The sequence below is a fragment of the Heliangelus exortis genome, chromosome 4 (genome assembly GCF_036169615.1).
Source record: "Heliangelus exortis chromosome 4, bHelExo1.hap1, whole genome shotgun sequence".
Taxonomy (NCBI): Eukaryota; Metazoa; Chordata; class Aves; order Apodiformes; family Trochilidae; genus Heliangelus; species Heliangelus exortis.
In genome coordinates this window covers 11,400,213-11,414,089 of record NC_092425.1, presented here as the reverse complement: position 1 = coordinate 11,414,089, position 13,877 = coordinate 11,400,213, and the positions used below count along the sequence as shown (strand labels likewise).

General features: G+C 39.2%; 1 protein-coding gene across 5 annotated transcripts in view; it reads left to right on the top strand.

The window, feature by feature from the left end:
* Positions 1 to 13,877, top strand: part of DCHS2 (dachsous cadherin-related 2) — a 116,321-nt gene that overhangs the window by 57,434 nt on the left and 45,010 nt on the right. For all 5 annotated transcript variants that reach the window (XM_071743009.1, XM_071743008.1, XM_071743007.1 and 2 more), the window contains exon 3: positions 81 to 312. In XM_071743009.1, the coding sequence (XP_071599110.1) occupies positions 81 to 312 (232 nt within the window). The remainder of the gene's footprint in view (positions 1 to 80; positions 313 to 13,877) is intronic.

Sequence of the window (13,877 nt, the reverse complement as noted above, 5' to 3'; positions counted from 1 at the left end):
AAATTGACCTTGGTTTTTGTTGTGGTTTGGTTTTTTGATTTTTTTTTTTTTTTTAATTTTCTTTCTGATTTATCCAACAGGGTGGGCTGAGTGCCCAAGCTTTTGTTCGCATCGAGATAGAAGATATTAATGATAATCAACCTGTTTTTGAACAAGCCACCTATGTGACAAGCATCAGCAGTCACACACAGCCAGGAGCAGAGATCATCAATGTTGTTGCAACAGACAGAGATTCAGGAATATATGGCATTGTGACTTATGAGCTGATCCCAGGAGAGTTTTCTTCTTTTTTCACAGTGGATGCCTCTACAGGTATGATTCAGAAAGGCTGTAATTATATAAATACCTTTTTCTTGATGTTGCCTTTTTTTATTTGGAGTCATGTCATACAGCTTAAAATCAGATTCTGTGGAAAAACAAATCTAGAGGGAGGTGAAAGATTCAGGTTTAGCAGGAAGCCTTTGCATTCCCAGGAATAGACAGGAGAAAGGGACACAATGCCAGTAAAATGCAGAACAAGGGATGTGCCATTTGTCCAATATTTTCAGCCATAAGTCCATCCATCATTGTAAAAAATAACCAAACCCTTGTTTTTTTCAATAATATCTGAATTCCTGATATGCTTAGGTTTTACCCATGAGGAGCAATGAAAGACCCTTCAAGATGCTTGTTCTTTCATCTCATAACTGTTTCTGTCCTAATCTTTTTTCCCCACGTTTGCTAGGGTAAGTCTCCCTTCTGCTTAGTCTTACAGCATCCAGCTGTGATTAGCTTTGTAAATGTCTTTTTCTGCCTCCTCTTTCCTGATGTGAGCCTGCATCCTTCTGGTTTCTGCAGACATGGTCAATGAGGGAGTTATGATAAAAGCAAGAAAACAATAATGACAGGAGTAAATATGGATTAATTGACTCTCACTGATTGAATCTCTTTTCCCATGGCCACAAAGCAGCCTCTGGAGTCTGCTTTCTAACTTTAGGATAGTTACCAGTGTCAGTGGGAAGGAACACAGGCAGTGTAGCTACAGATGTCCACTGTGTCTTTCAGAGAGTGGTTTTAACTAAGCTGCAACTAACGTTTTACATAAGACCCATCCTCTGACCACAAATATATCATGATCAATAGTTTTGCTTCCTGATGGCCAGGGCACAGGGGATTATTTTATATGTTTTAAAAACTTTTGGGGCTGTTGTACAGACATATATTGGCATATGAAACATTGAAAGGCTCTGTGTTTTCAAAATGGTGCTAATTTTCACTTTCTTACACGATCTCCAAAATATTCTGATGAACAGAAGAAATGAATCTTCTTAGGAAGTTGGCCTGCTTGTCTTGGCTATTTCAGAATTTATTTAACCATGGACTTCTAACTGTCTGTCTAATCAGATTCTCTGGGGCATAACAGTTGTCTAAAATATCTAGGTCAACCCTTAATTAGGGAGCTGGATCTCCACAGGCATTCAACTGGTCATTTTAAAACTGCCCCAGCAAGCTTGTCAGAGAGACCCCCTGTGGTTCATACCAGCAGCACTGGGTTTGCATCAGTCCTCTCTTTGGAAAGGCTTTTTCCTCAGATTCTGACCTTTTGGCCTTTTTTACCAGTTTTGGCACTTTGTATAGGAAAAATGTCAAGCTTAATCATGAAGACCATGTAAGTTTATAAGTTACTATTATCTTGCAGATCTGTCATCATATTTTATCAAAGACAGACCAAATTCAGAGTGAAGTTTCTTGAGATCATTATTGCTGACATTTCATCATGAAAAGAGCATTTAAGTCAGAGACAGTATTCCCAACATTATACTGCTTGGAATCTGATTGCACATAATCAGATCTCCTGAGTAATTCACAAAGTCAGGCAGTGTCTAATTTTATGTTATTAACATTAATGGGGCATGGTGTTTTTTTCCTGAATAATGCACTTTTTCCTTTTATATTCTTGCACATCTCCCTGTAACACTTCTTATGCCAAAAGCATTTCAGTCACAACAACCCCAAGTAATGCTACAGGCTTGGGGAAGAGTGGCTGGAAATCTGCCTGGCAGAAGAGGACCTGGGGGTGTTGGTCAACACCTGGCTGGATATGAGCCAACAGTGTGCCCAGGTAGCCAAGAAGACAATTATAAACAAAATAAGCATTAAAATTGCCAATATGCACACAAAGTTTTGCAGTCTTTGCAGATTAATAGCTGTAAAAGTTAAGAATAATTATTCTGAGGGAGATGAAACAAGTGGCTGACTTTTAAGGCACAGAAATTTGAGCTCTTCTTCCTTACTTCTTGTTAGGACAGAGATGTTTTCCAGTTTTTGTCATAGAGATGTATGACATGCTCTGATGTATGGCCTAATTTAGATGTGTTTCTCTGGCAGTTGTGTGAAGGACTTTATGTAGTTATGTGGGTGGCATTTAGTGAACAGGTAAGTATGACAAGAGAAAGGAATTCTTCAGGAGATAAATTCCCAAATCCATAAACCAAACAAAGTCACACCAGTGTTGGTCTTTCATTTTCTGATCTTGCGAATGTGCAGTCTGTTACTGACATACTCAGTGGTTTTCCAGTTTGCAGTGTGGCCCATTCTGTTTTATCTGCTCTTTTCCCTGTTAGAGGACCTAAAAGTAGGCACAGCAATGGTATTGTTATGTTCCATAAATTCACCTTTCTAAAAAGTTTTTCTTTTTAAAAAATTATTTATTTGTCACTGATAGAACATTTAGAAATGAGGGGATGAAAAACTGTGTGTTACTCTTTTTTTCATATCATGTTCATTAGTGTCCTTACCATTCTAAATAGAGATGGACAGAGGTATTTTCAGTATTATGTGGTTTCAATTAATATTAGCTAACAGTTTGTCTCATTACACTACAATATATTAAATTCATATGCAAGATGGCACTGTTCTCCATGACATATGTAATTTCTATTTTATGGCATTTAGGTTATGGATTTGAAAATTTGTCTCACTCTAGATTTCTTCAGTGATGTTTTTGGAGTGCTGCAGTTAAAATACTCAGTACAGACTCATTTTTTCCCCCAGCTTCCTTTTTCATTGTTAGAGGGAAATGGGTAAAATAATAACCCAAGTTCTTACTGCTGTGGCTTTCTTCTGGCTGTTGCTTTGTTCAGGTAATTGTATGGATGTATCAAGAAAGCTTTTAGCTTTGCATTATAAGCTGTGTTCACAACACAGGATATCATACCAGCTGGTCAGCTAATAACTGTATAGGATATATCTGTGCTTTTGATGCATATATATTACGAGGCCAGGACACATCCAGGCTCCTTGAAGGGGCTTCAAGCACTCTGACATGTGGATGTCATATATAGCTAAATTCAGTGGGAATGGAAAGGAAGAGTCTGTTATTAGGCAGACAGATTTTCCATCAAAGTTTTCTGAATTCTAAACAAGTCTATTTAGTGGTATTTTTTCCTCTTTTAGCCTTAGACACTTTATTGTTTGTTATATGCTCTTATAACCATAAATAACATTTATTGTGTTTCCCTTTGAGAAAAAAAAAAAAAAAAAGTATTTTTCATGTGATTGATGAAAGAATGTCCACAAGAAAAACCACTTCAAGAAGTGTGTAACTAGAAAAATGTATGCCTAAAGAACTGTAAACCAGTTCCTCTGCTTGTTCGTGACTCTTCCTATCGTTTGTTTCTAGTGCTGGTGTAAACAACATATTGGCTTCATTATGTTTCCTTTTGTAGATATCTGATCTTGCATGATCTATGAACAGCACTCATGAACTGATTGGAACAGAGCAAGTTGAAGAGCTCCTCAGGCTAGGGAACTGTTTGCTCTGTTATGTTTCTTTATTTTCCCATCCTTACCTAATGAGCTATCTGCAAGGTATTACATTTATAGTTATGGATAAACAGGTAATGAAAAATGTAACTCACAGGATACAGTCACAGGTGTGGTAGAACACCTGTGCAGTGCTTAACTTTAAGACTTTGGGATTAACAATTTAATTTATTCAGTTGTTCAATAACGATTGAAACTTATATTAGAAGCATTACTATTTTCCTTGACCCAGAGGCACAGAAGTAATTTTCCATTGATCTTAGTGACACTCTTCTTGAGAGCTGGCTAAAAAGATAGTTATCCTGCTGTAGCCCTGGTTCAAGGAAACTGTTTCAAATAAATAAAATTAGAATAGCCTTTGAAAATTGTTTTGGGCCAGTATGACTTCATCATGTCACATCTCTGTGTGGGGAGAACTCTCATGAAGGGTAGGAGAAAGGCAGCAGCCATTGGTTTATGTTAATTTGAAGATATTAATGATTTAAACCTGTAGTATATGAAGAATGTAGAGTAAGTAGCATTCACACAGTGTACATTATGTAAGTATGGGCCTTTAACTTAGTTAAAGTTATATATATATAAAGATATATATATATAAAGATATCTTAAAGATATATAAAGATATCTTAATCTTTCTTTAGATTAAGATATTTAGGCTCATGTTTCTGTGAATCCTACCTGTATTAGATGCTGAAAACAAAGACTGTGACTCCCTCCTTTGTCTTTACTAATAATGTTTCTGTGAGAAATTACAAAAGCCTTTGGTTAACTTGAAGATACTTGGATCAACCTTTTGTCATGATACTGTGTGTTGCTCATTTATGCCTGAAAATGCATTTTGAGAACAGAGGGTGAAGTGCTGATTGGTAGTTTAGTGTTAAAAAAAATGTCCATCACAGCTTCTGCAAAATGATCATTCTTTTGAGGAGCTTTTTACTTGCTAAAAAATGAGTGTCCTTTAAGATGCATTCTTATTCATTTTTAACTGAATAGCATGGGGCAAGGTACAACTGAAATGTCCTGGGAGAGATGGGGAGCAGTCTAGGATCTTGGTCTGTTGGAGAAGAAGGAAGGAGATACCTGAAGAACACAAAAATTTAAGAATATAAAAATTATTAACCTAAGCAGCCAAAAGGCAAATATAAGTCCAGTATCTTTTCTCCAATGCCTGGTAATGGATGCAAAAAGAGGGGTTAAGAGTAGAACTTGTGCTGAATAGTCCCTCTACTGATGACTCTTTCTTGGTTTGTAAGTGTGTGTTTTAGTTCTGCACTACACCCATTACTGTGCTATGCACCATATGTAAACGCAATTTAATGTCAAACTGACTTAAAATAAACTTTTTTATTTGGTTCAGAGCACCAGAATGGATTCATTCCAGTTAAGGATGTTGACAAGCTTTGTCTTATTGAAGAAAATGGGATTGAACATTGATTGTTATTGAACAATCTCATCTTAAGATATTTGCATTGTGTGAAAAAGTTTTGCTTTATTTTTTATTGCAATACAGGATTTAAAGAAAAACTGAAGTTCCAACATTTCTTTTGGGGAAAAAAATCCAGACTTTGCTAACTCCATGTATTATACAATGTTTAATAGACAGCAGATTGTAATATGCATTGAGGTAAAATGGCAATGCATCCTTTCTGAGGAAAACAAGGCAATTTTTTGTGATGATTAATGATGTTTTCAAGTAGTATGGCAGGAAAAAATTGTTTATTTTTAAACTACTTTTGGCATTTTCATACAGCATGCAGTACATTTGCTAAGCATATGAAGAGGTTCACATGAAGAACATTTAAAATTAGGAGTGTTTTAATTTGGAGCATTTTGAGACCACTTTTTTTTAAACTGCAGATTCTTTGATTACTCTTTTTCTGATGTTTTGGATGAAATTGGGTGTTCAGAATGCTGTAAATCAGTGGAATATATCTGAGGCATTTAGCTCACTAAGTTATCACCTTTGAAGGGTTTTGTGTGAGTAAAGTCACAAAGGAAAAATTAGTGGTCTCAGCTACTTCGCTGATAACTCATCTAAAGAAAAATTTAACATAAATAATACAGATACAGTATACTCTCCTTGAAGCACACTAAATTTTCTGTATGAATTATTAGAGTGCAAATTTTCTCCCTGAATGTAAGCTCTGTAGCAGAACAGGATGAAAAAATATCCATAGTGCCAGTTTCCACTGTATATGTCTCGTTTTTCTTTTTTAAATAAAATTCGGCAGAACTGACCATCTACAGTGAGAAAAATTCCTACAAGCTATGTGCTAAAACCTCAAAAATGCAATAGCAATATGACAGGTGTACTTGAGTTTAATAAATTTAGCAAGGCAAAGTATTTACAGAAATAGTTTAGCCCAAACCCCCTTTCTTGTAACTTAGTCCACATCAGATCTCAGAAATGGAGCAACCCACTGGACAAGATAAAGAGTAAAACTACTGTGGCTTTGTACAGCTCAGCTCTTGGTCTTCAAGAGGCAGGTGGTGTGGGCTGCTGATGAGAAAAGTGGAGGAGAAGAAAAGTTAAACCCAAACCTCCCATTTTGGAGGAAGAGTTTGTATAGTAAAGGTCAGAGGATCAGCACTTCTCTTTGATAGAGACTGTATAGATCTTAAGTACAAACGTGCTTAACATACTTCAAGTTCTCAGTTAACCTAAACAAAAGAAGAAAGTGAGAGGTCCCACCAAGGGAGCAGACAGCCTTGGAAAAATGCCTTTGTGCTATTGAACTGTAAAATGTGCATGGTAAGGGAGTGTGTGCAGTAGAAAATCAATTTGTGAGGGTTAAGATGAGCATCTTCAACGTTTCATAATGCTCTTAAGATACATTTGCTGTTCTTATATTTTATATTAGGCTTCATTCTGTATCTGTGCTGGGAACATGCATCTTGTGGTACAGGGCCTTCAAGATGCATTTCTTGCAATCAATCGTATCTGATTTCCATGGCTGTCCAGTTTTGTTACCAGGTTGTGCACTGAGCTATTTCTGGATCTGCAGTCTGCAGCTTGATTGAGAAGATCCTTGATTAAAATTATGCTTTTGGAAAATTGCAATAAGTTAAGAAAGCACAGGTGACCTGATGGGATGCTGTGGCAGTGCTGGACCTGTGTAGATTGCTTGAGGGACCTTTGTCTTTGAAAATACATCAGTTCACCAGGCCAGAGAATTACCCTCTCATTGGTTTATACTTTGATTTTTGGTGTTGTTTTTTTTAAAACTCATGTTTTGTGTGGAAGTGTTCTCTTGGTGTGCAATAAGACAACAAACATATTCTGAGTTACTGTTATGTCAGATTAAAGGTAACAAAAAAATGCTGAAACAGAGGAAATCTCTCTGTAATGACAGCTTATGTCTCTTTGGTTGCATGCTGCTTTACTGACAAGTTATCAGTTGTTGTTTTTCTGGTAGGGAAGAATTATTCAAACATGTAATAGTACAATAAAGAGAAAGCTACTTCGAAGTAATACTTGTTTTTTCTGTAGATGATCTTTAAGATCCCTTCCAACACAAAGCATTCTGGTTCTATGTGATCTCCTAAATTAGCAAACTATAGTCTCAAGAGACAAAAGGTTTGCTTCCCAAACAGTTCATTGCAAGACTTGGTCTGAAAAGCACATCTGTGTAATACACAATCATTCTGGTACTGGATTCATCCCCTCTATGTGAGGGAATGTGACCTAACATTACCAGCTGATGCTTGGGTACATATTCTGCTTGTGAATAATAGAATTGCCTTAATCAGGAATTACTGTTTTGTGTGTTGGTGATTGCTTCTTAGCTGGCTAAAATTGTCTGTAACCTGTAGTTTTTTAAAATAGTAGTGTTGTGCTTCCAGGAGAGCTGCAGCATTGAAACTGTACATTAGCTGAGAGATCCAGGTACTGGTTCCTCACTTGGCTGATTACCAGCCTGGCTGAATTCGGATTCAGTGCTCTGGAATAGACTTTAAGCAAAGTCCTGTGATTAAACACGGAATGTTTCTGTAGTAGCAGTAGTAGTAGTCACTAAGCTGTTTATTTAGTTTCCCTTTTGTAAGAGGAAAACTGTGAATTTAGCACAAAAATGTGCTGGAGAGGAGGCAGAGTCAAAAGCCTCCCCTATTCAGGGTTATGAGGCTTCTGTAAAGAACAAATGTAGATAGGAGATCAATATAAGTTGAGTCAGTTTCTTATTATGGAAACATTCCAATACTGAATAGTTTAAAACTTGAAATAGTGCTTTTATTTGCTGAAACTCAAAATAATGTCTGCGCCAACAAGATTAAGCTTTTTTAAACCTTTTCCTATAATCTGAAGCTGTGTGTATTGCAGCAGGTAGACTGTAAATATCAGTGTAATTCCTCCTTAATTCTTTTCCCTGACAGCTATTAAATCAACTCTTCAAACAGTCCATTTGGCAGAGTTGTTATGGTTACCATCAAGAATGCAACTTCACTAAAAAAGGTGCATTTGAAGTACAGGTAAATTGCTAAAACTGGAACCTAAATGTGATGCTAAGATTAGAGGATGGGCAATAAGCCAGATAAAGTTAAATATAAATGTTAAGCAGAAATGCTATCATTCTTCCCTAGAACAATTCTGGCTTTAATGTTGATGCAAAGTCTACACCTCCTAACTGCATTCACCTCTTGGAGGTTTACCTTGCCTGTTGTCATCCTGAAAACTTTTCCAACACTTAAGAAGTGCATGAAAAGTAAAGGCTGAGCAAGACATGCTCTGAGCAGATCAGTGGGGTCAGCACAGACCTACACAGTATTAAACAGCCTCCAGCTTTGAAGGTGAATTGGGGTGATGAACTCTCCATAACTCTTTGCCACTGCTTATTTTCTGAGCTGTGTTTCAGGTCGTGCCAGCTGACCTAGGATATTTGCTGAAGAAATAGTGCTGTCATTTAAAGCTGTTAAGGTGTTCAGTTTTGTAGCCTTAGGGCACACTATTGATTGTTGTTGATTTTGTTCCTCTTTCCATGTTCTGAAGTTACTTTTTTTTTTATTTTGTGAACAGTGAGAAAATGTTGGAAGCTATTTAAATGTGTACACATCTTCATGCAGTCCAGACTTTGTTACTGAAGTTAGTCCATCCTGATTTTTATCTTTGCCTCAGCAGTGCTTGACTAGTGGAAAGCATCTTGTTTACCTCTGAATGACTATAAATGTAGGGCTGTTTTTTGCTTTGCTTACATGAGGACCCTGTGAAAAAACAGAGGGGTTTTCAAAGTAGCCTGCTAGAGGTATGTGTGTAAATTCTGCTGGGATAACCAATATTATTTCTGCCACACCAAAAGTGCATTTGGTGAGTACTTTGGTGATGTATTCTGTTTTAGTGTTAGGACTGGACACAGGATCACAAAGATGATCAGAAACACATTTTAAAAGAACCATTATATGCAGGTCCCTCTCTTCTGCCTTTAACTCTTGAAAAACAGCACTTAGCATCTAACCCACCTCTGGAGTAGGGTGCATCTCCCCCAAAATAAGCCAACAATATCCCACAAGAAGTTTTGTCATAGCCAGAGGATTGCAGGTGCTGCAGAGTCCTGTCTTTCACAAATGTATTTGCACATTCAGAGTGAGCATGAGCTTCATTTATGTTCTGTTGTTGACAGGGACAATGCAGAAACAAGAACTTCTTGGAAGTCAGTGTCCTAGCATGGACAGGCAGTGGGGAAGGATGAAGCAGATCAAAGAGTTGACAGTCAGGATTTTGCCTTCCAGTAGTTCTATCTCTCACTGTACCCTGAATCCCCAAAACCTCTGTAGCAATTTATGCTCTCCAGTAAGCACAGCTTGTTCTGCAGTTAAGCATCTGTAAATTCCAATGGGGCTGTGCTAAGCTATCCTGCCCTGAAGCAATGCTGCTCCCAAACCAGAGCCCGCAGTGGCAGCTGCTAACAGGCAACCAGCATTGCAGATTCTGTCTAAAATGTGTATGCATATCATGTTAGGAGGTCTCTGGGTCATAGTTTTGACTAATAAAGGTTGGAATCTGCAGTCATTTGCACCCATGCAGCTCTAGTGAAGAAAATGAGATTCCCAAAGTGTATTGCAGCTGGATGCTAATGCTTCATCTGGTATGTAGTTAGTTGTTCATCTGTGAGGCAGGATTCCAACTCTCTTTTTTGCAAAATGAGGAAGAACCAGAGGTAAAATCTTCAAGGCACCTCAGTAATATTAAAAAATAAACTTTAAAAAAGTGAATTAAATGTTATTAAAAGCAGCAGATAAGGCTGTCCCTATATATATAAGGAACCAAGCTGTAAGGACAAAAGTGACATTTTTCATGAAGTGATTTCTTAAAGTAGAACCCCAATTGTGTCTCCATGGTGCCCTGCTGAGAGGAGCTTTGGTCTTGGTAAAATATTCCTCGCAGAGGAGCCATCTCATAATTCCCTTTCCACCCCCAGCATCTCTAGAAACTGTTTTTCATAATGAAAGAATATATTCTATACCACAGCAACCTAATTGTCTGTAAAGTTCTCTGAAGCTGCAAATTGCAGGCTGCAGATGACTATGATGATAATAATAATAAGCTGCTGTGTTAATTACAGAATGGGAAAGAAAGGAAAACTAGGATTCATCTCCAGCCTGCTGAAGGTGTGACTGACACAGAGAGTTCCTGCTGTGTGCTTCTTGCAGTTAGCCCCATGTTTCTGCCTTTGCAAGGTATTATTTGGGGATGTCCTTCACCAGACTTCAGAAGATCAAGTCCCTCTAGCCAGCCTGCTCTGGTGTATGGTGGCAGCTGCTTTTCACCCAGGTGGTCAGGACTGTCTCTTTTAGTCACAGTCCTGTGTTTTTACCTAACCAAATAGAAATGAGGATCCCAGAAGTTGCTTAGCAGCTTCTTTCCCATCCTATGGGGCAGTAACAAAGCTTAATGTGGCATATTCCCCAATATATGAAAGAGTTCTCTCAAATGTTTTTATTAAATATAATGCCAAGTTAATGCCCATATTACAATAGCTGAAAGAAACAGAATGTTAAAAGACAAACAGGGCTATAAAATTCCCTTCATATTATGGTTTAGAGGCTGGGAGGAACCATATGGAAGACATACACTTTTTACTTGGAATCTACCACTGTTCTCAGGGTGTCCCAGGTCCTCTAAGAGAGGACTGAGTTGGTAAGGTGTGTACTGACTGTTCCCTCTCTCCCTGCAACACAGAGTGAAAGCAAAATCTTTTATGCATTTTTGTTTCTGTCTGCTTTCTGTGGCTGTGCTGGCATGTTCTGTGCTATAATCTGTTTAGGTCAGCAGAGAAGGAATTTCTGAAATATTTCTGTTCTATGAGGTCTTCAGAGTTCCTGGGGTGGAGCACTGTTTTCTCACCTTTTGCTAAGGGGTGTCCTGAAATCTTCAGTTGTTGCTTTGAGAGTAAGAATTTCAACAAGATGCTTTTCTGTAGAAGCTTTCTCATTTTTCACATATATCCTCAAGTATCCAAAATGAAAAATAAGATATTTTTGGCTTTGTCAGTAGAAAAATGCCCAATTGGTCAAGTTCATAAAATACAGTCCATTTTATCAGTTTCTTTTAATCTGACAATGACAGTGTTTATGTTCCACATCTATACATTTAACCTCTGGAGAAAAAAAAAAAAACACCTCATTTTCCTTGGAGCTATAGTTGCTCAGATTACCTCAGGAAATGCCAAAACTTTGTCCTTGGAAAAGCATTTTGTTGAGCTGTCTAACTACTTGTAAAAAGCAATCATCAGAAGACAAAAGACAAAAAGAAAAAAAAAGGCAAAACAAGGTTGATTCTTGGAAGTACATCATTTATTGGCATAGGAGCTGGGTAAACAATGAATTCTGAATCCATCTGTGACTCTTGAGCTTTTTCTGTGGTTTGTCACACTGGAATAAGTGTCCTTTGTTGTTAGGGGAAAGCATTCTTCCTTGATCCTGAAGACCTTTTAAATGCATTGTAAACATGTCAATGCACAGTTTGTTATTATAATGTCCTGGCAGTGTAATTGGAAAGTATGCCACATGCACATTTGCATATTTATAAGGATTTTATGTATTTTCCATTATTCTGCTTAAGAAATGCATTGTGGCAAATTAATGTTCTGGCTTCACACTAAATTTCGAGAAGCTACATTGTGATTGAATCATGCACTCATTCTCCTAAGGCATTTTGAGTTAAATCTAATTTTTACCCTCTCTGTCAAATAGGACCACTAAATGTTCCACTTGAATGCTAAACATCATCCCTACTAAACCTGTCTTTACAGCCAGGAAATTATAAAGTTAGCTCAGAGCTTAAAGAGTTTAAAGGTTTGGTTATACTGAGCTGCTAGAGATTTGTGTCTTCACCAGCTTCTATCAAAACATAAAGGCTTTCTTAAAAATACTTGATGATATGTAGAACGTTCTCCCTGTTAGCTGAATCACTTGAGATTATGGCAAACTTTCTGTTTAGCTCACTGCAATTTCAGCATTTAGGGTATATTTAGCTGCAACTGCCAAGAAGAATTTTCTTGCATTTTGTAGCCTCTCTTTTTCATTTTCTTCTTGTAAAACTTACTTTACAACAAGTTGTTACTCTTTGTTGTAAAATCTGTGACCGCCAAAGGGTCTTGGAATATTGTGGGATTTTTGCCATGTCAGAAAAAGTGTGGGGTTTTTTCTGCTCAACAATAGAGAAGGTCCTGGGAAGGATAAGACAAGCAAGTATTAATGCTCTCTCAGACATAAATAAATACATTCCCTTATTCTGCTTTTTATTCTCGCTGAATGCACTTGGTCTTCAGGTTATAATTTAGTTACACATTTTATAAACTAAAAAACATATTATCATCTACTCTGTGATTTAATGTGTTCTAATTTTGTTGCGTGGGATGAGTCTCGCCGTAGGAGTCAGTCGAGCTAGTCCTGGCTCGGATGGTATCAGGAGCTAACTTTGATCCGTCCGGCTCTGGAATTCTTCCCGGAAAACCACACCTCCCGAACCCGGGCATGCGTGCCTGGGCTAGCTCCAGCTGGGCACAGGCGGGGGGGGCACCGTCCGGGCACTTGCTGCCTACATTTCCCCCCCTTTTTTTTTTTTTTTTTTTTTTTTTTTTTTTTTTTTTTTTTTTTTTTTTTATGGGGGAAAAGATGACAAATACGCGAAGATCTTAGCTGCGTGGTGCCTCGTTGTTCAGAGCCGGTGGTACTGGTCTGCAGGGAGAGGTTGGTGAAGACAACGAAGCCGCAGAAGCTGAGGGTTAAAGGCATCATCTGCGAAGCCTGCAGGCTCCTGGAGGTGATCAACAGGATGATGGAGCTGGGCTTTTCCCAGCAGTGTATGGCAGGAGGACCAGAGACAAGGAGCAGGAGTAGAAACATAAAGAGCTTGGGGTTAAGGATTCCCTCATACAGCCACTTTAGTTTAGGGGCTGCTTTTATCTTCGCAGCCTTCCGTGGGGCTGGGGGCGGCGCCGGGGGTAGCTCTCCGCGGCAGCCGGGAGTGCCGCCAGCCGCGGTTTCCGCCCCATCATTTTCCGGTGTTTTGACTTCCAGGCCGATATCCGATAGGAGTTCGGTCACGGTTTGGTGGGGCTTCCCGGACATGCCCTTTATGGCAGGCTTGCCTGTGGTCAGCCCCAGATACACTTGTTCGTTTTTTCCTTCCTCTGGGGATGGCGCCGACGGGGCTGCGCTCGGCGCTGTCCCGGGCTCCCCCCCCTCGGAGGGCGGCGCCGGCGGGGCTGCGCTCGGCGCTGTCCCGGGCTCCCCCCCCTCGGGGTGCGGTGCCGACGGAGCTACACTCGGCGCCCTCCCGGGCTCCTCCCCCTCGAAGGGGGGTGCCGAGGGGGTTACTGTGGGCATTTCCTTCAGGGGAAATACCTCGGTCTTTCGTAATGGGGCTGCGGCGGTGGCCATTGCCACTTCTATTTCGGCTTTCAAGCAAGCTAATAGATTGCAAATGGTTCGCCAGGTGTTGTCCGCACCAATAATGTCGCCGTTGGCCTCCTTATAGTGGAAGCTTGCCAGCAGGTTGTACACCTCTCCCCACAGGTCCCAGGCCATTTCGGGACTCGGGTAGCGGAGGTTTTCCTGCGCTTCCGCCTGGGCTACAA